At 35.6% G+C, this 25,923-nt stretch overlaps 1 protein-coding gene across 4 annotated transcripts in view; it reads right to left on the reverse strand.

The window, feature by feature from the left end:
• Window positions 1-25,923, reverse strand: part of METTL25 (methyltransferase like 25) — a 64,247-nt gene that overhangs the window by 33,476 nt on the left and 4,848 nt on the right. For all 4 annotated transcript variants that reach the window (XM_069773516.1, XM_069773517.1, XM_069773518.1 and 1 more), the window contains exons 2-5: window positions 22,581-22,748; window positions 17,605-17,705; window positions 11,441-12,073; window positions 8,426-8,570 (exon numbers count right to left, since the gene is read on the reverse strand). In XM_069773516.1, the coding sequence (XP_069629617.1) occupies window positions 8,426-8,570; window positions 11,441-12,073; window positions 17,605-17,705; window positions 22,581-22,748 (1,047 nt within the window). The remainder of the gene's footprint in view (window positions 1-8,425; window positions 8,571-11,440; window positions 12,074-17,604; window positions 17,706-22,580; window positions 22,749-25,923) is intronic.

A 25,923-nucleotide genomic window follows, 5' to 3' on the forward strand; every position in this document is an offset into this window, starting at 1 on the left:
AAGTATTTTAAAGAATAGGGTCATTGGATATATGAGGAAATATAACATATTTGGGAACAGTCAATGTGACTTTCTTAAAGGGACGTCATATCTCACAAACATATTGGAATTGTTTTTGAAGGCTTCAAGTAACACTTAGACAAGAAAGATAACAGTGGGTTTCCAAATGGCATTTAACAAGACCATTACAGAAACTACCAAAACACAGAACAAGATAAAAAGTATTCCTATGGGTAAGTAATTGACAGAAACAAAGGATGGGAATAAAATACCATTTTTCACAGAGGACAGAGATCACCAGCAGAGGCCTAAGGAGACTTGTGCTAAAACAGGTTGTTCATCAAATTCACAAATGATCTGAAAAAGTTAATGAAGAGTAGGACAAAGTTTGCTGATGATCCTATGCGTAATAAATCAGAGCCATTTCTAATAAAAATTAGAGATGAAATGGCATATAAAAGTCAATGTAGATGAAAGTGATTCAAATTGGGAAAAATATTAACCTTAAATATACAATGGTTATGAACTGAGAGCTGACAGTTTGATAATAAGATCAGCCCAGTACTAAGAAAAGGAAGAAAATACATCAAGAATTATTAAGGAAAAAAAAACAGAAAACACTGTTATGCTACTATATAAATCCATGCTGCACTTGAATTTGAATTCTGTGTTTGGATTTGTTTTTCCCACCTCAGATAACAAGTAATACCACTCAAAAAGGTGGAGAGAAGAGAAACAGGATTGTCATAAGTAAGGAACATTTTAATAACAGGAGCAAGTAATAAAAAAAATCAAAGCTGTAAAACTCTAAAGGAGATATAAAGGATAAAAGGAGAGTGAAAAATCTGCAAAATCATGAATGGGATGGAGAAAATAGATAGGGACAGATGTGTACTGGCTTTCACACCCAAAACTAAGGGGTATAAAAAACCTCCATGCAGTTAGCAGTTCTCAAACAATTAAAAGGAAATGCTTCTTCATACACCATGCAGTTGATTCCTTACTTTAGCATGCTATAGATGCTAAAAGTTTACATATGTTCAAAAGTAACCTTAAGGATTCAAGGAAAGAAAATCCATCAAGGGTTATTTAATGGAAATATACCACTTTGGTCCAAGATGTTAATGAGCAAAAACATGCTGGAAGCAACAAGACTATTTGGGGGAAGTATTGCTATGTACTCCCTATGATTTTATACTCTTCTCTGTATGTCTGCTATTGGTCTCTATGGAAGACAAGATACTGGAATAGAGGAACCTTTGATGGTAACAGATTGCATGACTTCCATGTCTCTGTTATGGGTACTGAAGCCAGGCCGTATGTTTATTTTGTATCTTCATTCTACTTTGTTATCAAAATTTTATTTTATATAAAAATGAATTAGTCTTCTTTCATATACTGATGCTGCATCTGTCAAAAAAAAAGGCCTGGGAATGTGACATAAGTAATATAGACGTTAAAACTATATTCTCAGGTCTACCACAGTAGCAGACAGTGTGAAAGCAAGCTAATTATTAACATATGAAATTGTACTTTGATAGCAAAGCAAAGAATTACAGACACTCGTTACCTGTAGCAGTGGAGACAGAAGTCTGCAAAATTCTCAGCTATTTCAAGTATTTAAGTACCTTGAAAAACTCAGCTAAAGATGTTTCTAATAAAACATCATGAATACAATGGCAGTTTGGTGCTTATTTTAAAGTTGGGACCATCTTGGTGGATTTATGCCAGCTTAAACTAATTGATGACCTGTTCCATAGTGTGTTTCAATCATAAAAATAATATGGCAATTATGTCACCCAACTTTTTCACTCCTCCATTAATATTAATGAAGTTACAACAAATCTGTATTCAAAAGTGTTAAGCTTGGATCATAACCAAGGGAAAATTATTTATCTTAAGTGATTCTGAAATCCTAGAGGATTCATACTACAAAGTGAGACCAAAATCTTGCATGCACTTTCCAGTGCTAGGACAAAGACAGAATAATTATTGAGTAAAGATTATTTAAGATGAATAAGTAATTCCAAATAATGACATAAAATTCTTGATAGCATCTTCTGAGACTGTACTTAAATGGAATTAAATGTCATTTTTCCTTCCCTTGAGAATTTTCAGTGAAAGCAATTTTTATTACCCTCATCAAAATCCTTCACGCACAGCCTACTTTGTCTGTTTGTATACACTGCCAAAGTCAGTCGAGGCAGTATTGAAACACAAATAACCCAACCTGCTTCAGGTCTCCCATAGCATCTGTCTTCCACGACATCATAGTATCTGAGTCTACTTCTAGGATTCCAAACAGAGAGGAACTACTTAAACTGCCTTTTTCCTCCATGGGAAAGACTAAATCTTCCTTGGCCAAAGACTTCAAATTTCCTTGAGTTTGTATTTTTCCTAAAAATCCCATCACTAAACAGGATTTTTCTGGGGGGGAGTGGGGAGCAGAGGAGGAAGAAAAATATTCTTCCACTTCAGGAAACAGAATCAGTTGTCATCAAAATAATTTTCAAAACCCAAACCTAGCGTATGCTTCAGTTACTGCGCATTATAGAAACTTTGGCTTTCTCAATTGTAATCTCTTACTGTGTACACACACAATTACAAATGTAAGATAGTTTCAGGTTTTAATATTTTTGCTACATTTATTAATGAAAAATACTTTAATAACTGAAATAGGTAATGTTGTCATTTAACATCTGTAATACTTACCTAGTTAATATTTTTTCAAGTTTCGTATTTTTTCAGGATCAATTTTGATAGGAAACATCTGGGTTGTAGTGACTAGTTAGCTCTGTCACAAATTCATGGAAATATGCCCTGTGCAGCAATATCTAAAGATGCCTTGGAAAGGAAAGCAAGCTTTTTGATCTTTTGCTTGGATGTGTTTTCCTGTGTTGCCATGGTATCAGTGATAGCTATTTTAAGACATTGGCTGTGGAATATCTTTGAAAATACACCTAGGTCACACATAAATCATCTGTACTCTAATACTTCTAAACCAGTAACTAATCTTTCCATATTTCAATGGAACGGAGTGATATGAAGCCATTGTTTGTGTAAGGAGCCCTTTAGAAAATTCAGTTTTGAAGTTTTTGTCTGCTGAATCCACCTTATTCAAGGCCTTTTCGGCTTTCACAAATCTGATAAAATTCTGTATGTGAACTTTGACTACCCTTTGCATCCTTTTCAGTTCCTTTAATTATGTTCACTAGCTTTTAAAAGTTAGAGCTTAACAAATGCAGTCAAAGTTTGCATTTACATAACTTGAGAGTCCAAGGCTCTTACTCTTCTGCAAAAGGTTTGCTGACTTCTTCCAGAGTGCCTTAACAAGAAGCTGCTCTCCACGGCTCCCAGGCTGGCTCTAGAACAACTCTGCCCAGCATGTATCTTCGTCTTAAAGCAGTGACCTGACACTGGAAATCCTTACAAAAGCTGGAGTTCACGATTTGCAGTACTCAAGCTAACCTCAAAAAGGGTTTCTATCAGACAGCTATCATTGAAACTACCTATAGAACTACACCTTTGTCTTATTTCAAATCATGAAATACTTATAAATAAGTAGCTCTTTAGCAATAGTAATGTTCATGTGTTTTTTTCTGAAAACAGAGGATATCATTTTGAAGAATTTCACTGGTTTCTAGACTGGTACTGATGTGTTTGGTGGTACAGAGGAGGAAAGGAAAAGAATTAGAATACATAAACACATCCTTTTAAGGAAAGTCAAGTCTTTTTGAAATATCTTAAATTTGCAGTTACTGTCTGTTAAGGGATCATCATAGTCCACCTGGTGCATTGCTCCAGAAATGTATTAGACGAATGTAAGATAAAAAGGTCTCCCAAATCCTAAGAATAGCTCCTGAACAGAGGCACAGAGTTTGTTTTTAACCTAAAAATCATTAGCAAACTGATTTTTTTCCAGAAAAACTGCCACAATGGTTTGCTATGTAAATAGGTTTATGTAAAAAGTCTCTAATAAATAGTAAAATCCTTACTACTCTGATGTAATTGACTACCCGATGCAGTAACAGTGAAGAAAAACCCCAAAGGAATCAATTATACTAATGGCTAAGTGCATTTTATCCATAGAAGAATCTCTGTATAAACAGCCAATTCTCCTTAGAGAAAGCCAAAGTAAAACCGCTTAGAATTTTCCAAGAGCTGTCATAATATTCCTTATTAACTGAAATTTAGTATTTGGTACTGCTTATAACAGCAGTGAAATTTAAAGACAGGTGTTAAAAGTCACTGGCTTCAACTTTTTTTAATTGAATTGAAATTGACATTACACAGCACCTCTTGGTTGTTGTAGTTACTAATAAATCAAAACAAAGGCTTTCATGATCCTAAGAGTTCAAAATTATTCCCAGCATAATTGGAAATGTAGTCCCATGACAAAAATTTCCAGACGAATTTAGCTTATTTATAGACACATAGAAGGACACTGTATACTGATTGCAATATTCAAGACTGTGACTACTGGCACCTGATTTCATCAGAAATGCTCCCAAAGTATTCACAGTGGGTCCAATGGCAAACTGAATCAGGCAATCTTGCAATATCTTTACCCTTTTTAGAATATATGAGGAATGTAAGGCATTATTCCCTGTAGTCAGCTTCTTAGAGACAAACAACCCAAACTTGCGATAACCAAGTTTATTCAATAGCCCGCCAAAAATAGCATAGTAACATTTTGTTGATATTTTGTCAACTCACCACCTCAGACTTATAAACACTACGTTAGGCATCAAAACAGGTAAAATTTCTTCCCGTGAGTATCAGTTAATTCCAGTTAATAAGAAGTGGGAAAGCAATTTTACACTGGCCTCAAACAAGATTGATCTTGGTATTAAATAAAACTTAACTGCCAAAAAACATACAGCCCAGCCATCTCAAGTGATGGCAACCATCAGTCCACAGCAGCTTTTCTGTGAGCTGGCACATCTGCTTCAACTGGGTTTATGAGAACAACCATCTGCATTTACATTAAAGCAGCAGCGAAGATGGAGAATGTGCTACTCTGGGGGAAAGAGCTTTGACGTGCACTTGCCTTAACCTTGTCCTTAAGGGTGTGCACCTCAAGAAAATAAAAAAGCTTTTAAACTGGGAAAAAAAATAATATAAATATAAATATAAAATAGAGCAATGACATTTTTAAAACACATTTGTAAAACTTTAAAGCCTCAAAGCTACTAAGTCAAGTTAAAATAAGTATAGAATGCTTTATAACAGAGTGTGTCCTCACAGGCAAACCCTTGCTTACTGGACTGATTTCAAACAAGTAAGTGATTTCCTGTGTGGCAGAAAATTCTGCCCAATTCTCTCTGCTTCGTAGGACAATCTACTATCCATCACTGCAGAGATTTAGCTCTAAGACTGCATCCTAATACTCAAACTAGTCTCTCCTCATAAGGCTTCCACAGGTCTCTGCAATCTCTGGCTGATGCCTGGATTAGGCAGTAGCTTCCCTGAGCTTGGTATCAGAGCCTGGGCAAGTGAAGGACTACCTACGGTAGAGATTATATTGGCTCAGGGACCACACAGCAAACTGGAAATACACAAGTCACAAGTGCACGTGGCCAGGTGGGATGCATTTCAGGAAACTGAGGCAACTGGTTGGTGTCACCCGAAGGCCGCACTCTTTATCATCTTTGAAAGGTCACCTCCATCAAGGGAAGTTCCTGATGACAGGAAAAAGGCAAAGATCACACCCATCTTCAGTCTAACCTCAGTTCTCAACAAGCTTATGGAGTAAATTTTCCTGGAAACCATGCCCAGGCCCATGAAGAACAAGAAGGAGATTGAGAATAGCTGGCAGGAATTTACCAGGGACTGACAAACTTTATTGCCTTCTTTGATGCAGTGAACTCCATGAACTCAGTGCTCCATGAACTAGGGGAGAGCACAGTCAGTTTACCTTGACTTTAGCGAGGCTTTCAGCAAGGTTTCCTTAGTACCTTTATAGACAAATTGGAAAGATATGACTCAAACAGCTGGACTCTAAGGTCGGCAGAAAATTGATAGGACTGTGAAGCTTAACAGTGAAGCCTGCAGGTTAAGGGATGTGATTATTCCCCCTTTTTAGCACTTGTAAGTGTGAGAATATCTAGAGTGCTTCTTTGGGCTCTCCAGCCCACCACACTGACTTACTGGAATGAGTTCAGTGGTGGCAAGAGGACTACAGGGCTGCAGAGAAGGTCAAGGAGGGATCTAACTGCTGTCTTCAACTACCTAAAGGAAAGGGAACAGAAAAGATTAAGCCAGACTATTCTTGGAAGTGCACAATGAAAAGACAATAGATAATGCACAAAAGCTGCGAATTCTGAACGGATATGAGAAAAAAACTTCACTATGAGTGCAAACATTGGAATGGGCTGCTGAATCGCTGCCCTTGGAGATACTCAAAACACGGCTGGACAAGGCCCTGAACAACCTGATCTAAGCTGGCCCTGCCTTGCGCCGTGATCTGGACCAGATGACCTCCAGAAGCCACTTCCAAGTTAAATTATTTCATCACGATTCTATGATTTGGACCATTTTGGAAGCAGTACCAATATTCACTTGCCTCAGACAGCTAGAAGAGGAATTAGTTTACTTTCTTGTACAAGTGAATTGTTGGATACATACCATCCGATTAGTTACAGAGCCCTCAAGCATCCTCTACAATGCTTTGTCAGTTTGAAATCCATGCATAGGAAGTATACACATAAGCTGTAGTCCTAATTCTTTCCCATTTTCCCTTTTAAGAAATTTTAACTTTTAGATATTGCCGGTCCTTGCGCTCTTATACCTCCACTGTGCATTTAAGAACAAACCATATAGCAGAAGACTTTTCCAGGGGAATACAACAGCATTATAGATTTTAGAATATATACCCTCATAGTAATAGTAAAAAAAAAAATAAAAAAAAAATCAAATTTTTTGAGCATCACTGGAACTACTTATGCGTTCTTTCCCAGAAAAAGAATACTGTAATTTCCTTTTATTCTGCCCAAAGGTTCTTCTTTGAGAATAATTTTTATCCTTCAAGCTGAGAAAAATCAAACAGCTAGAAATTCCAACATGCAGTTTGGCTTCATTTCCATACTGCTGTGAAACTACAGTATCTCCTACCACTGTGCATGTACGTCTGTTTGTTTGCACTTAAAATAGGTTATCACATCTGATCCTTTGGTGGTGTCTGAGTAACAATAATTTAGCAAAGCCTTATGCACTGGTCTGGAAAAAGTAATCCTACAGCTAGAACAGGAAGTCATGTCCTCTTTGCAATAATAAGAAACAACCAAATGCTTCAGGCACACAAACTTAATGACAAGTGCCTGAAAAGTTCGTCATTTTTTAAAACTCTGATGTAAAAGGAATTGTATGTTTTTTACTAATAATCACATTTCCATAACTTAGAACTTTTGATTGTATTTTCTTTTTCTTTGTTTTTGAGGTGATCTGAAGTATTGTGAAATAACTGAAATTAATACACTGCAAAAACTCTTAAAATTGTTGCAGAGCAAGATAAAAACATGAAAAGATCATTAAAGCAACCAAGAGCTAGCATGTGTCATGGTCAGCCTGGAGCCGTGCCTTAGCTGCCTGAGCAGCCAACTGTTAAAGAGCTGCAGCTGGGTTCCACCTGCCTTTCTGTCTGTGAAGTTCCCTGAAAAAGCTGAAATAAACTTCGCCAATCCACCCCTCTCTCAGATTTGATTGATATGATGATCAGGTTCTAGGACTTCAGCAGATGGTCATTTAGACAGCTCAGCTACATACCACTTGTCTTAGGAAAGCCAGCTACTTAACGTTTTTCATTATCCAGAATTTACCTTTCAAGCAAAGATACCAACTTTCTAACAAAAATGAAAAAAAACCCACATTTGAAAGAAAATTTGCCTGTAGTGTGAATCCCCAAATAATCTTCTGGTTGTATCCCCAGGAAAAACAGCTATATATGTACTGTTCCATAACGTTCTAAACTGGCAATGCCCCAGATGAGTGTTTTTTGGAGTAATAACTTACATTACAAGGACTTAATTCTGCTCATAGTTGTATATGTACAACTCAACATAAATGGATGTTGCATGCAGACAGCCAAGGGCAAAATCTGGTACAAAATATTTCAAAGGGATGAAAACATATTGGACTAAAAAAGCCTCCACATTTTACAAGTGAAGTAATGGAATAAAACCAGCTGTATTCATAACCACATAAAAACATTCTGCATTAATGTCCCTAATTTCAGTAAGCATATTAGGAATATTGGCATAACAGAAAAGCTACAGGGCATCCGGGAGTGAATGACCCACATAATGTAATTAAAACCAGTACTAAATAAGCCACTGGAAAGGAACAAACACAAGGAGGTTATTAATTAAAAGGTATAATACTCTCAATATGCAAACTGGCAGCCACAAGTTAAGCTCAGAAGAGTTACCTTCTTGGTTTTCAAACTGTTCTGACAACAGATGGTAACAGCAGCCTACACTGCAAACTGCTTTGATTTCAGGCTTGGCAGTAAAAATTCGTAGTGTATTTGCAGCAAGATCGCCACATGTATGTAGACCCACCATCATACAGTCCTAAGAAGAAAAAGAAAAAAAAGCAACAATAAAATATCTCCCTCTTCAACTGAAAGAGCACGAATGACAACAAACTCCAAAACCCAAACATGCTGCAAATGGTTATTGAGCTGTAAGATTTAAATATACAACTCCATGAGGACTCCTGCTGTTCTGTTCTAGAATTTTTCAATGCATAATAAAAGCTCTTCAGTGCTAAGAAAACATGGTGCATTGCCTCTGTGGGGAGACAGACTGCTCATTGCTTTGTTCAGGTAAGGAACTACATACCTCTGCACTCTACCTTCACCGACTGTGAGGAAGCAGAAGTTCAAGACTATAAAAAGCAGCTGGTTTACCTGCATGGAAGGGAACATCTACGTGGTGACTGGACACGGGCCATTTTCTCTTGCCTTTCCTAGCTTTCCTGTTATTGTTATTATTACCACTGCTACTTCCTTTTCTTACTTCAGATTTACTGCTGTAAATCTGGCTGGACCTATCTATGGCATTTCTACTACTTTAAGTTGCTGAAATCAAAACCACTTTCTAAATACAGATGTAACAGTACAGAGCAGGCTTTGTTATTTCCAAAACTGTAGTACTGCCACAGTTTTGCAGTGTGCCTATTACTATTCAACAACAAATGGGTACTTTCTTCCATAGCACAAAGAACTTCAGCTTCAGATGCTGCGTTCTTCTGTCCATTCTATTTCCTGCTTTCCTTTTTTCCTCAATTTCCCTTTTCCCTCTATTTCCCCATCCAAATTGTCCCTCTTCTCACCATTCATAACAAGATATTTCCCTTCCAGCATTATTAGTTGGAATCTACACTGTAAACATGGTGTTGCTTTGAATTTCAGCCTTATTAACAAGGTCATCAACAAGAAATTAGCCCAGAGACATTCAACTGGGATACCTTTCTATAATCATTCTGACTTCATATGCACACCTACTTTTGCTGCTCTATATCTGATTTTCTCACCCATCTGTATTACATATGTACATGCAAAACACTAAAACCTCCCCTCTCCTCTGTTTTTTTAATTCTCCCTGTCCCCCTTCTCACCTTCCACTTTGCGCTGCTTCTCTGTGCTTGCCCTCTCCTTGTCTTAGGATCCAAAATTTTTAGGTGACAAGAGTTTAGTTTCAGTCCAGCTTAGTTTTTAAAGACTTTTTTCCTATCAGTCAGCTTCAGCTCACCATTCCACAAAGCTTTTTTCCACATGGAATTACAGAAATAGTGGAACAAGTTTGGAACCTAAGGGAAGATGTGCACTTGCAAGGGGAACATTTAAACCCCAAGACAGGAAAAGTTAGAGAGATTCTTTCAGGAGAAAGCTAGTGGAAGATGGCTACCACATGCAAGACAGAGGAAACACATTACAACGCTCAAAACTTCTGAACAATCTGAGGCCAGTCTGTCTGTGTCAGGTACACTTTTGGACCACCACTGACTTCAGTGAGGCTGCCTGGGTATAACTGAAAGTACTTTCTGGATTGTTGGCTTAAGTATAGGAAAATTTGGTATCTCCTTGTCCTGGAGCATATTTCATCAGCAGATTAATTTCAGAACTTAGCATATAAATCAGTAAATACTAATTTTACCCACTCCCATTTGTTCCCAGCTTAGGCAAGTTAGAGGAAAAAAAATTAATTTATGGTTACAATAAAAAATTGTAAATATTTGTAAAACTATTTCTAAAAAAATATTTTATTTCTAAAAATTCTCAAAACACTTTTAAAACATGTAAATGATTGCAAATTTTGAAGTTTTTTAATAACACACATTCATCACACATAATGTGCAGTTTGGTTATTACTATTTTTTAACACAATGAAGCTTTTACCTTTTCTGACAGTAATTTTTTTTATTTATAAAGAAAGGCAGTGATATAGGATTTCTTTTACCTTTTACATCCTACAAATTACATACTAAGAGGATACAAAATCCAACTGTGCAAGTGTAAGGGCATATGCTTCATCAACAAACCCTGCTGCTCAGGGTATCTTTTGCAGACAGACATGAGCTTGCTCCACATGTTCTCAGACACTCAGTAGGATTTATTAGCTCAAGTTATAGGGCCATCAGCACAAGCTTATGGTCTTGAATCAGAGATGAATTATACCCCTGAATATAATAGTTCAGTTACTACTGAACACAGACAAGTTTTTATCTTTTCATAAAAGACTGAATGTATGTACCCAAATGTACGTTAGCTCAGGCATAGCAAATAAACAGCCATATAGCTTCTAGACTTGTGTCACTGTCTTTGGGCAGCTGAGCTTGGGCTTGTTTGTGTAGACACAATCCCTGCCAGCTAGTAAATTACTAGATGAACTTAAACTAACTCTGAAAAGTCAAAATATAAAAACATTATTTGCAGATAGGGCTCTTTACAAAATCTTTATGCTGAGTAGTATACATAGTAAATAAATTCTCCAATGACTTCAAAGTTCAATTGAAATTACAAAAATATAAAACTTAAAAAGTAAGAAATTTCAAGAAAATTTAAATTCCAGTGCTTAATATATCCATCTACCTGATAAATATAACTCTTTTCATAATAATTAGATGTTATCTATAACCACAATTGTAAAATACCTGAATGTGCTAATATGTATGCTGTTAACTTTGACAACTGATTATTATCTACCCCATAAATTCTAAAGGCTGCTTTATGCATTCATAATAATCCCAACACATATATTAAAATAGAAAAACAATCCGCTAGACATACTTCTGCTAACTGGCTGAAAAACATTAGTGGGCCAGAATATTCATTTACACCACTGATAGCATTCTATGTACATCCAGCAAACAGTATGTACATACGAAAAGGGCAATATAAAGACAATAGACAATCTACTTCAAATATTAGTAAAATAACCTCCAGATCTGTTATGATGTCACTGAGTTCTGTTTCTGCGGTGATGCAAGAGGTCAATGGAAAATACAGGTTTGATTCACTCGACTTGCTTGCTTTAGCCTTGAGAGATGCCATTTTTCTTTGTGCCTTTTCCTCTTCACAGAGTTCCCCACAGTTACACTGAGATGAAGAAAAAACTTCTACAGCATCAGCAGGCAGAACATTTAAAATAGCAAGAACCTCTTCAGAAAGTTTGCTTTCATCAGACTGTGTCCGCGCCACCAAATCAACTTCAGTTTGTTTGCTGGTTTCAGATGTAGCTACTTCTGTGAAACCACAAGAAGGAACTAAATCTTGGATAGTCCCTTGGTCCTGACTTTGAAGACTGCTGTCATAATTTAAGGGCTTTTCAATGATTGCATTACATTTAACTTCATTTTCCCCTGGCCTGTCATTTGCCTTTTCCAATCTCTGGCTTTTGAGGTTTGCTCTTCCTCGACTCTGATATGCTCTCCAGTGTTTCTTCAATTTTCTGTTCCTTTCATGAGCACCATTAGTGTTGGAGTTTGAGGAGTCAATTCCATAAACTTTTAAGTTATATTGCATGGACAAAAATGAACTCAAGTAGCCTTTTCCAGAACCTATATCAATTACCTAGATAATGGGGAAAAAAGAAAATAAAATTTGCTATATTAATGAGCAACAAGGTATACTTCAATCAAAAGCAAAATAATTCCCTAAAAATTTAAGCATGGATTTAATACCTACCTTATCAGTATCATCCCTCCTAATACACTTAGTTCTTTTGCTTTGTTGGTCCACCTTCTGACTTTAAAACACAGACTAAGTCTTAAATGATTTGCTCCAGAAAACAGATGCTGCAATGCTTATGTAATGCATATGTCCTGACTCTTCTGGGAAAGACTTTCAGTATATTTTTTGTCACAGAACTTCTTTCTGCTAAAGAAAATAACCAAAAACCACCACCACCTCCCCTTGCTAAACTGGGTCAGAATATAAAGTTAGCAATGAAAGCGTTCACAGTATTTAGCTTTAGGCACCTGGCTACCATACTGAGGAGCCTGCTACCACTAGGTGTACAGAAATAAGCATCTTCAGATTCGGTGCCTAACTTAATCACTTCAGATGTGACCTAAAGACAGGTGATATTGATATCCCCCTTTATGTCAGAACACTTATTTATACCGCTTTCCCATTCTGTGAAAATGATCCATACACCTTTGATTAACATGAGGATGCTTTTGTAATAAAACTAAGGGGCTTGTATGTCACATGTGCTTTCCACTGCCTGTTCTGGAAGAAGGAGTAAATAGAAGGGATAACTAGCTGACAAGTTTAGTTTGTCTCATAGTTGATAGCACGTGCTAGTTCAGTGACTGATATAACACAGGAAGGAAAACACTATACAGAGTAGTAGCAGAAACAAGGGTAACCTGAGACCTTTAAGTACATAACTACTGTTTTATATCATGTGTGTTTTAATTTGTAAAAAATATATAACAGAATATTTTACAAGAATAGGCAGAGTGACATTTCTCTAAGGAAAGAAAATGATAATGTTTGCTTCTGTTCAGGTATCTACCAAAAACTATATTGACTAGATATAATAACTTCTTTCTACGTATTCCTGAAAGTGTTTGATTCAAGAACATCTAGGTCTTGTTCTTGGTCTGTCACTCATTCTTAAGAAAGCTTACATTGATATTTGCAAGTCCAAATAGCAGCATACACTGCATGGATCCATCTTAAACTCAACTGCATAGTTTTTTACCAGGTAAGAATACTCAGTACAGCAATACTCCTACTGAAATGAAAAAGAAAGATTTATTCCTTATTCTAAGAAAGTTAAAGATTTGTACAGCCGTGGAATTAGAAAGAAAAATTTGAAGCAATGTCACTAAAGACTACGTAAAACAGTGGCAAATATACACTATTAGGTAAAAATCATTTACCCAGGCTGCACGTGGCTTTCTCATCTGCACTCATCATGTGATATTGCTGCATATACGCCATCTAGGTATGCTACAATCCTCAAATTTCTTGAATGAAATCAGTACAGGAGTGGATTTAGTGAGATAGAATTGATATAATCTAAGCATACTTTTTGAAAATGACATTTATTTATCACATTTATCACCAGTATTCTCCTAGATTATTTAAAAGTGAAGGAAAGAAAAGTGTTCAAGGAATAATTTTACCCACTATTTTATGTAACAGATACTACTATTACGCAGAACATGCACACCTCCACTTCTACAACGTTTTTAATTATTTCTGTGAAAGGCAGCATTTGGATACAAGAGTCAGCTAGTGAATTATTCCCAACTCCTACGTGTGACCTCTAGTGGCTGTAAAGACAAACTGCTGTTTGGGTAAGGTTTTTTCAGTTGTTTCCAAGTAAAAAGAAAACAGTAATATATTGTTAAATTAGCACTGGGAGAATAGTTTTAAAACGAAAGGAAAATTTGACTAGAAATACGAAGGCAATGATCTTGTGCTAAACAAATAGACGGCATTAAATTAATCCTGCTTTACCTTCCCTTGATTACATAAGGAAAGGTAATCAGCAATCCATAGCGTATCTGCCAAGCATGAACTTTCAAAATGAAATTTCCATGATATAATGGACTCCAAAGGTCTTGTCCATAGTGAGTTGGGTACTATGTTTAAACACAGTTTCTGGCACAGCATAATCAAGAACTTTGTTTCCAGAAGCATTCCAACATTTCCAAGCACCAAATCACAGATTTAATGGATGCTGAATGCAGAATTATATCATACTTACATTACACATCGCAACTTTTGCTGCACATGCTGCAATTTCCAAGGAAAACTTTCACAAATACATTAAAGAAAAAAAATGTGCATTTAAACAAAGAAGAATTATCACTGACTTCTTTTCATAGTTTTATCAAGAACTTCTTTATAAAATGAAGTTCCACTTGTACAATAGGAACAATGCTTAAAAGGGGCAGTAAACAACTGAAAAAAAACCCTTTAGTTAGTTTGCTTTAATGTTTTAATTCAAATCATTAACCTAGAAGTGATTACAGTAGTAATAAAATTTTTGCTTTTATTCTCATTTTACTATTTATTATACTATATTATAAAATACCACAGGAGAGCAATATCCTCTACCACCCATTATACATCATGGGTATGGAGGTGAAACAGAGGGCATTTTTCAAGCTGTCAGTGATCTGTAATATCTGAAAGAAACACCCTGAGGACACGTGCTGTTGTAAAACATGTGTTGTGTTTTCATAGCTCTAGATTTTTTAATTAAATGTTGCATATATTTTGTTTTGCGAGAAGGATAGAAAAAAAATCAATAAGGAAAAAACTCTCCTAAAACTTTACAATTCCTATATTTTTTTAAGTTGAAAGGTAACCAAAACAAAAGGAGTTGCTTTTTAATAACTGAGAAGGAGCCTTTTCTTTTTTTTTTTTTTAATGTAACTGGAAAGCTCTTTTCATATATTAGGGATTTGTAACTTTGCACAAATAAATTTTGTTACAGTGTATGACTAAAATGGAAAAAAGTTAATATAGAGCAGTCAGCATTTCATATTCAGTGACATACTGCAATAATATTTTTCATTAAATGTTACAATTTTTTCAAAAAATAAACAGAAAATAATCCTTTGTATAAAGATACTCCAAGCCATCTGATAAAAGTGCATAATCACTGGATGAAATTGCGGCATATTGACACATACTTAATAATGATTGGTTTGAGATTTTATTACCAGCTACATCGGGACTTAGGTTAGGTCATTAAGGTGGCTCTACTTTTTTACTCTCTGAACATGGGTTTTCCTTTCCTTTCATTCCTGAATCTCACAGGAACTATTTAAAATCTAAATGAAAATGCTATATGAAACACCACCTTCCAGAGAACACTTAGTATTGCATTATAAGCAAACTACGCTCTCCTACAGCTTTTTCAGTACATTAAAGTCTTCAACACTTGAACAACTAATACTTGCCTGAAGCAAAAGCTAAGCAAGGCAAAAAACATGCTAATGATAGAAGAAATTACTTTCACAAATCTGCTGCTACTGTATTTCTATTCTTTACAGAGTGCATCCACTTTACGGCTGTTGAGGGCACCCACACTTGTCACTGCGGCTGGCTCTTGAAAGAGTTGCTGGAGAGATCGCCTTCCATCGCTGTAAGCGATCACAGATGCTCACAAATTGACTGCGTCTCATCCAGTAATATTTGGCCTGAACTGCAGCTCTCTATTTACTTGGTAATCCCAGTTGTAAGGAGAAGACTGCTTAAAACTTTGCCTTCATCAGTTGTTCCTCACAAAACAGATGGTCAGGATTCAGAGTTTTGATCTCTGTTTTCAAGGATGCCACAGGCCTGACCCAAACCTATCAAGAGTACCGCATCATCTACATTATCTAAATTAAACTCAGCCTGAGCCAAATAACTTTCTAATCAAAGTTCAGCTTCAGCAACTCAGAGCTGAACCCAAGTTTTGGGGCCTGCCCTTCGGTCTGTGGTGGCAGCAGTAGCAACTCAGGACGCTGCAGTTACATCTCTACCACTAACCAGAACAAAGCATGGCCATGTACTCTACCCCCAGCACTCAACTGGCCACACCATTAATTCTGAGCAGCCCCCCTGGTGCAGGGATGAAGCAGGCCAACTAGCACTCTCCCATTCAAAGGCCAGGCACAGTATGGGGGACAAGATACACCAGAGACCATGGTAATACAGACTTGGCCTGCCCAACTGCAGTTGTCTCTTCCCCCTTACTCACAACCAATATCTTAATTTGAAACCATACTCAGACGTATTTACTTAGGGAAAAAAAAGGCTCAGAGGGAATATGTTCAGCATAAAATCTGGGCACATACCTTATTAATCTTTGGTTTTAAACAAATATAGTTTGTTCTCCACAAATCTTTGTGGGAACAAGTATTAGGCTGGAGGAAATTGGTCTCCATTTACACTTACAGCCCCTTGCACAGAAAGCAAGTGCAGCTCAGATGTAGAAAGGAATCAAATGCAGTGTCCAGAGTCACTAGTCATCTACAGTTTAAAGCGAGGATGAAGCTACATTAGCCAGTTACTAGCATTATAGAGGTTAAAATGATTAAACCAACTCAGTTCACCCAGATACTTAGTAATACTTAGTTATTACCACAACAAAGGTCTGAGACGTGGAATCTAACAGAAAGTTTAACATTTAAAAAGCTTACAGAAAAATTACTTGTATGTAAAACAAGGAAATGGTATTGGTGTACTTTTGTCTAATAGAATGTGAAATATGGTACTCAAGTATTGCCAACAGATCCACAAGTGAACATCTACGAGGTTTTAATGCAACAGTGATCTAGTGCACTGTGCAATCACAATTACACGCTAAAAAGAAAGGATAAGTTACAATCAAATTTCAGAAAGGAATCCTGCAATTCTTCACCATCCAAGGATGAACTTGCCATCTGATGTATGAAACGGCCAACTCATAGAGTAATCACTGGGTGGTAATGATGTTGGGTGTCTGAATCTCACACATGTTCTACCAAATGTATTTTATGCACACTCTGCTACATAAATCTCTGCTTAATCTGGTCTCTCTTCAAACTAAAAAGTCATAACTAAATTCCTAATTAAACAACCCATGTTAAATAAAGGTGAACAGCATTAAACAATAGGAAATAATTTAAATCTCTTGTGCCAGAATAAGATGAGCTTTCAAAATTTCTCAGATCTTCTATTTGGGTCTCTATGTGGCATTCTTGTCTGCCTGACAGAAGAACGAAGTTTTGCTCTCCTAGTGATGCTTATGGTAAATTCCCAGCAATATAATACTGATAAACATGGCAGTACTCGCGTATAGCAAAAAGCAGTACAATTTTTAGCTGCTCAATGTATAGAGGATGATTATAATTTCTTAATATTTTTCATGAGTCATAAAATGATTGTGACTCATTGAAAGGCAGCTCCTTTGGAATGATACATTTGTAAACAAAATTGTCCTTCAGCTTGGCCGTAAAGGTTCTTGGCCCTAATTGTTCTTTAGGTACAATTATTTACAGGAAAAATAAGAACAGCAGTGACAGAATATCAAAATCATGTACTCAAACACAATAAGGAGAATAATTTGGAAGGTACAAGGTAACACACAGTAAGAAATGCTTTCTTACCTGCTTTATACCACAGTAATTCGCTATGTTGTCTATCAGCTCTGACATCACCTGCACTTCATGTGATTTCTTATTATTCATAAACTCATCAGTTTTGATACCTGTATCAGATTAAGAAAATATATACACATTAACACAACCCATAATAATAAAGATTTCTGATCAATCAGAAAAAATACCAGCCTAAAAATATGCTATAGTATTTTTATATTTTAAGGATAGTAATTTTTAATTAAAAACTCATTAAATTATTACAAGACTAAACTTCTGAATTACAGATGAATTAGTAAAATTCCACACTGTAAAACTTAGTACTGTTGGTGTAGTTTTAAGATGTAGCATATCTAATACCTGACCAAATATTAGACAAGAGCTACTACCATAAAACTGTTCTTCCTGTTCATTCAAAAATATTTATTTTTGTGTCATTTATCACATTTAGCTTTACATAGGTGAAATATAAGGACAGAGACAATTAATAATCACACAGTATGGCTTGTTAATTATACAGATTTGACCAGAATATCAAGTGGAAGATATCTCAAATAAAAGTTATGAGTGATGTTGGGGAAACTCAAAGGAAGATACACCTTTATTTTTTTAACCTATAGATGGGTTATAGAACTACTACATCTTTATGGTACAAAATCATTCATTTCAGTGTTGCTGGAGAATGTGTTAATGAGATGGAGTCAATTTCTGCCACGGGTTTACTGCTTGCAGAGAATACGAAGCACCCACTTGCTAATCCCTACATCCCCCAACCAAAGGAGGAGCTCAGAAGTCACTCCCTTGGGAGAAACCCACACATTTCTCATAGGCAACCAACACTACAGTACACTTGGCTCTAGTTAAATTGATGGAAATTTTTGTAAGTCTGAGTGATGGCAGAAGAAACTGGACCATTACTGATGAGTATGCTCCTAGAAAACAAGACTTTTCTACATGACTAGGCAGATTAATATACTTTCCTGTTCTCTGCTTTTTGCACAGTACGTGTTCATCTGTCCAGAAACTGATCATTAGACAAAAACTATGTTCATTCCTTGATCAGATCATGCTGGGAACAGAGCCAAGAGTGTTACTTCTTTAGAAGAGAGTAGGGAATTGAACTGAGCTCATGAGAAACCTAATGTTTTCTCTATTTTTCCCAAAACCCACAGGATCTCTCCATTTCTTAAACATCTGGTTTTTTATAATAAACTGTTATGACAATACTTAAAATCTAATATAGACTCTATGAACTGACAAAAGAAAAAAATAGACTAAAATACTTTTAAACAAAACAAACAGCAGAAACAAGTGTTTGCCATTTCACTAAAGATTCTCCTTAACTTTCAAATTGTGAAGATCTACCCGGTGTCCTAAAAACCTCTTAATTTGTAAGCATTTCAAAAGAAAGAAAAAAGACTGAAAAAAAAAAAATTTAAAAAGTCTCTTTTTTTTTATATTTGAACATTTTTGTGCCTGGATAGGCTCATCAGAAGAAGAGGCAGAATGGGAACAGGAAGAAACAGACATTTAACTTCTTGACAGAAATAAAAGTTGTTTGACTGTTCTCCAAAGCAGCACTGTCACTTTGAACTATCACCACATATTGCACCTTTTACTCTTTGGTATTGTATGAACTCAAAAGACTGAATTGGGTAATGCTGTGTGAAGTACCATTTCAGAGAGTACTTAAGCCAAATTAAGTATTTCAAACATGGAAGAAATCCAGAAATCCAGAAACAAGACCCAACTTAATGTCAAATAAGTATTTCAAACATGGAAGGAATCCAGAAATCCAGAAACAAGACCCAATTTACAAAAGCTGAGGTTCCACACAGAAAAATCATAGTTTGCTTATACCTACGTACATAAAGTATTTATCACCTTAGCTACTAAAGTTTCTTAACCATTTTTAGGCTTCTTTCCTACCTTTTGCAGAGTGAGCACTCTGCTTGTATTTCAGCTCAGGAAAAATGATACTGTGCAGAAAATTATGGATTTTTTCTGCAAAATTCTGATAGATTTTTTAGCATTATTTTGAAAAAAAATCAGACATATTATAATCTAATAGAAAAAACTCTATTTGGGGACTGTTATATTACCAAGACAACTGCAAATTTGAAAAAAAAATATGTATACTAGTTTTAAACAAACTGTGTAAATTCATTCTGCTATCACAAAATTACTTTCTTGAAACAAATAATCACACATGTAGATTCCCTTATTATGTGTACAACTGCTGCAAGCAGAACAAATACTAATTTAAAAAAACATAAGAAATTTAGAGATCTATCTCCTTTTGTGATGAAAAAAGAAAGTGGGGTTCGAATACTTCACAGAAGTGCCCTCGATATAATAGAGTAACAGAACGCTTAATGTTACTAGTTTTAGCTGGTACTGAAATGGTACTCATTTCCACTGTGAATCCCTAGCACAGGTAGCTGCTTTCCATTTGAAAAACTGCTTCAACTCTATAATGCCATTTACAGCTACATCTTTAGTTGTGAAGCTGAACTGTCACAGCTGAACAGCTGACTATCCTTTATACGGGGCTAACACAGATCTTCCTAAGATCTCCTATGGCAGGGTGCAGGGGTTTTATACCCCAGCTACCTGTGGGAATTCAGATATACCAGATAAAAAAAAATAATTCACAGTCCACACCAGACAACACCACCTATACAGAAGTTACACTACTATGATTTAATTCCATAAGCCAAAGTGAGGGACCAGGATAACCGTATACTAAAAAAAAACATTGAGGCAGAGTGATATCCAGTATATAGCATTTAAAGACGGATTCGTTAACAGTCATTGCATGACTACTACCTTTGCAATAAACACATTGCAAATGTAGAGAGTACTCTTAATTCAGTACTGTAGCAACCCTCACTTCTTATATTGGATGCGGACTTGTAACAAGATAAATTCTTCCTGCTGGCTTCCTCCCCTTGGGCCAGGCTCTTCTGGACCCCATGGGCTCAGTGCAAGCAACCTGATGGTGCTGTAAGGACCACAATGACCTTCATTAGGAAGCAATGGAGAAAGCCCTTTAGACTCAGAACTCCATTCTGAGTAGCTGTGTCCACAGTATGCTTGAAATGTTTGTGCTTACCAATTATTCCAAGGAAGGATAGCAATATGTCTACGTTAAGATGGTGAAGAAGTTAGAGAGCTATGCAAGTATGCAAACTGTGGGAATAGGCTCATAAGCATGTTTGTCTTAGAACAAGAAAATGTATTAAAAACATCTGAAACATAAATGGAATTATCCTGATGCATACTTTTCAGAATATGAGCAAGGCCATGGTAAAGTTGCCAATTTTCTCAGACTCACACTTCTTTTGACTTGCAAGCTTTAGTATGTCAGGAAATGAATATATTTTCTGAAATACAGAATTAAGTCCAAAACATCTAAAACAGCTTAAGTTAAAAGATCACAACTTTCATTTGGCAACTTGCACGTTATGAATCCGTAATTTGGTATTTTGCTTCTGCCAAATGATTACCAGGAACTTCAATTAAGTTAATTTAATTGATTCTTACTGCCAATTCAACACAAAGGTTTTGAATTATAATACCATTGCATACATTTGGAACATGTTTTATTTTTTCTATAAAGAACAATTTAGAATTACTGCATCACAAACCCAGGCCCGAGTTACCCAACTGAGCAGCACTCCTGCAAGACACAGAATAAAATATTCAGCAACTGCCTTATCCTGATGCTCCATTCTGCATGACAAGAAGATGAAAGAAGCCTTGTAGTTTTGTCTAAGAAAGCTAATCCAGATATGAACTCAAGTACAAGGATAACAAAGTAGAACTAGAGAATTACAGAAAATTAAGCGGAACACAGGGAATGAGAGCATAATAAAAATGAAAAGAGCTAAAAAGCAAGCAGAAGAAAAGCAGCATGCAGTTGTCAAACAAGAAAAAAGGGCTTCAGATGAAAGAAGGGCAAAAGGAAAGAAGCCAGGAAGTAAGACCAATGCACAACAACCCATTAAGACTATCTTAGCTATGGCATTTTAGTATTTCTGAAGAAATGAAAAACTGGGGAGCCAATCATGGAAAATGGCAAAATTGGAAGGAGAAGATTGCTGTAGAAAACGGGAGAGATGCACAACATATATATAATGGTGTTATTACTTAGGATAAGAAACATCAGACTTTTAACATATTACAGAGATAAAACACACTAGAAGGCAAAGACAGAGAGCTGCTCAGTCTGCCTCTGAAAAACTAATGAGAAATCTGAAAGACAGTGACAAATCTATAAAGATTGAGGACTCCATGAAGAGCACGTTTTCAGTGAAAATTACAGCAGCCCAAGTAAGTATAAATGCCAGTTTATCATCTGATACAAAAAATATAATGAAGGGTAAGACTTCCAGTGTCCAACTTGATGCCAACTTGAGAGTGTTTTAATTCAATGTCTTTAACTACAGAAAATGAAATTACTCTAGTTTTATGACATATAATTGGTATTGGTCCAAAACATACAGAATGAATAAAAATGAATTTTTTTGAGACATCAAACACTTATTGGACCATATTCAGCTAAATGCCAAAGCACATATTTAATATTAAACAGAAGATGTAACATGAAAACCCACTTGCCAGATTTTAGGGTGAGACTTTTAAAAAAAATCAAGAATAGCAACCATGATTCCTGCTGCTTAAGGAGAAGAAAAACAAAGGGAATTAACAAGATATCTCAAAAAATTATGTGCCTGCTTGTCTATCTCACCCCCTTTAAAACTGAATCTCAGGAAGGGTCTATAGGTACTGAACGCTGTGACGTCTTTGCTCAAATTTTAGTAAGAGAATCCATTTTCTAAACAAAGGCAATGAAGAAACTATCTGGGAACAAATGAAAATTGAAGTGAGAAGCATGTAGGAGAAAAACCCAACAAACCACTCTCCAAAACCAAAGGTCCTATAGTGAATAAGTAAAAATTTAAATACAAATGTAAATATACCTGTTGTTCCTTGATTGTCTCCTCTCAGTGCTTCAAGTACATCTTCTAATCGGGTACACACTCCAAAGCTGGACAAAGAATAATATTTAGCAGCCAGGGCAAACAAACGTACATTGATAAGCTTCTTAGAGTTTTCACAAAACACATTGGAAAACATGTTGTCATCATCTGTACAGAAAAGAAAAAGAAAAGATTTCTGTCAACAGTGCTTAACATCTCTGTAATAGTGCTGACAGAGAAGTACAAGCAATAAATTCTTAGTATCAGACAGAAGTAATCATTTACTTTGCTTCCATAAGTGGGAAAACTCATTATTTTTCTTCAGCTGTATTCCCCCTTCAGAACTGCAGTCAAATTTTGCTCTTATCTCAACTAGTGTAAATGTGGAAAAATCTATTGTTTTAGCAGAGCTACTTTAGTATAATCAACAAGAGAATTCAAGCAACATTATCACTTCTCTTTTGTTTACAAACTTGCTCATTATAAATTTCCTAATCATCCCCATCTGACAACACACACTACTAGATTTTTTAAGAAATGCAGCTGTTCAATATATGAACTGTTTTGATTTACAATCACCATATTCACATACTTTCCAAGCTGCTTTGTAACTGGTGAATCTGCTGGGAGAATTAAATTAATTTTTATTACCAATCAGGTGTGAGCCAAAGTTAGATTCCAATGCATATTTTGTTTGACTCAGGATGAAATGCTTCAGTTTGGTATTACTTAGTTCTTAAGTTTCAAAAATGTACACTTATTTTTAGGTGAAACATATTGGTATGAATCATTTATTAATTCTGAGATGGTTTTGTATTGTCTAAGTCCTCTCTATTTCAGCTAAAACTATTTATTTGTGAATTCTACATAGCTTTGCTAATAATTTTGTAATTCTTTAAAATATATAAAAGCTAACCAGTCCAGCAGTTAGAAAGATTTAGAAAATATCTCCTGGTTTGCCTTTTGTCTTATGGGTAGATGTTGAGCAAGTACATACCTAGCACGGTAGCTTTCCTGAATCTGGCCTACCCACCTGCATGACAACAGATACAGCTGTTTTTAATTGACCTCACCTCTAATGCTCTTAATTTTCTTGCATGACCACAATTAAAGGTCATGCATATATTACAATTTATTGAAAACCGTCCCAACAGTGTCAACATGTTAATTTTCATAGTATTACGCTACAAAGGCTTAATTCCAGTAACCAAACTTTGGACCTAAGAAAGAATCAATATTGTCTAAGCTATGACCAGAATTAATGTTATTTCAGTTTCTGTATGGCACTTCTTACTCCTCTCTATGACAAAATTAGAAAGCAAGCCACCTTTCTCTATAAAAGGCTTCCTTCTTTGAACTTCTGAACATCCAGTAACTTTTAGTTAGTGAAAGGATAAAGGTGTAACTTGATACTAGAGAACAGAAACAAAGAGAAACACTAAACCAGAACAGACTGCAAAGTTTTTAGGGAGAAGGGGTAATTTTGTTTTCCAGTGTCTCTGTGGAGATATGTTAGAGGCAGACAAGAAATTAGATGCGTGCATTTTGAAATGACTAAAGAAAAATAAATTTCCTTTCTGACTATACCTTCAAATCAAGCAAATAATGGAAGAGACTAATATAATGGGATAAGATAATCAAACACTTTTGGACAATGTACAGAATTGCGCTTCCGCCCGCCCACCCCAAAAGTTTCAAAAACCATAAAAGGAGGTGAAAATCTACACACAAACAGTATTTTTGAGTTCTGTTGGGTAAATTTTATGCAAGGAGTTCTTACAAGAAACTGTCACAGCTTGAGCTATTGCTGAAGAAGAAAATTTCAGTTCATTTTTAACAGGGGGTTCAGTCATTTAACTTATTTTAGATTTTCTGGGAATGAACAGCATTCCAGAAAATTTATAGACATTCACAAAATGAATGTAGTCTGAATCAGTAAAAATGCATAGAAATCTTTAGGTCTGATGCAGTGGTAAGAAATCACTAATCTGTCGAGAACGAGGTTTAAGGGATTCAACAAGCAATTATATGCCAACAATTCTTGAGAAACCGATAGACATGAGACATTAAGTCAAAAGGTGCAGAGGGATATTTTGACCAGCCAGCCATTCAGCAGTTTTGCCAGGTGAAGAAGAAATCTAATTTTCTTGATGAGAAGTGGGTGTTCCACTTTGTTTCATGCATATTATGACTTCTTTGAATTAGTATAGTATTTAGTATAATACACCGGAGAAAAGTCTGGCCCATTCTAATATACATTTATGTTGTTCTTTATCTCCAAATTTTATTTCCTCAGTAACCAGTATGGTTTGGGGTTTTTTTGTCATTTTAGAAAACTGGAGCACATAACACTGAAACATACAATCTTTATATCAACTGGCACATATTTTTAAATACACTGGCTAATCTTTTATGACAAAACAAAACAAAAATCGACCAAGTAAAAAACTTTCCCCCAAAATCCACTTCTTTTCTTCATGGCATAACATTATATGAAATAAAGGAGATTTGAAAATACATTGGAATGTCATGCTGTTACAAAATATTTCTTTAACATACGTGAGATGCATGAGAAACATCTGAATAAAACTGGAGTTTTATAATTTTCATTTTCATACATGTATATTACCTATCTATTAAATGCATTTTGGTTTATAAGCAGTATTTTTTCAAAATGTCTGGCTAGATACTGGATGTTTTTGATTGACTTTTATATTTTAAATACACTGAACTGTATCACTAGTAGAAAAAAATGTGCTTTCTACCATTACCATAGCATCAGATACTTGGGGGTGCAAGAAGAAATAACACCGTTCTTCCTCCATACAACAGGATAATAAAATTCACAAAAACATGTCACTTTCACATATCTAGTCTATTAGAAGATGCTTTCCTTGACTCCAAGTGTACTAATATATCCATTCTTCCAGTAATATTAAGCAGCTTAGAATTGTTCTTAATGTACAATTCTACAATTCTACATTCTACAATTCTGTAAACTTTCAATGGTATCAGTAGAAATAAACAGAAAAAATATAAACCAACCTGAAATATCCTATAGGTGTCATAAATATTACATTTATGTATTTGCTTTAGTTCAAAAGGCAGAAACGAATGCAAACGTTACTGACAAATTAGGTACTTATATGTTGTTTATAAACATGATCTATTTCGATACTTGCGACATGTTTGTTTCACTGCAATAGGCAGGATCTTTAAGTACACTAGTTTCCTTAACTGGAAATAAATTCACTTATGCCGATGTCAACACCAGCCCTCCAATGCACAGTACAGAAATAGGTACTGGAAAAGGTTTGTTTCAAAGCATCAGACTTGCCTACCG

The sequence above is a fragment of the Haliaeetus albicilla genome, chromosome 28, assembly GCF_947461875.1.
Source record: "Haliaeetus albicilla chromosome 28, bHalAlb1.1, whole genome shotgun sequence".
Lineage (NCBI taxonomy): Eukaryota > Metazoa > Chordata > Aves > Accipitriformes > Accipitridae > Haliaeetus > Haliaeetus albicilla.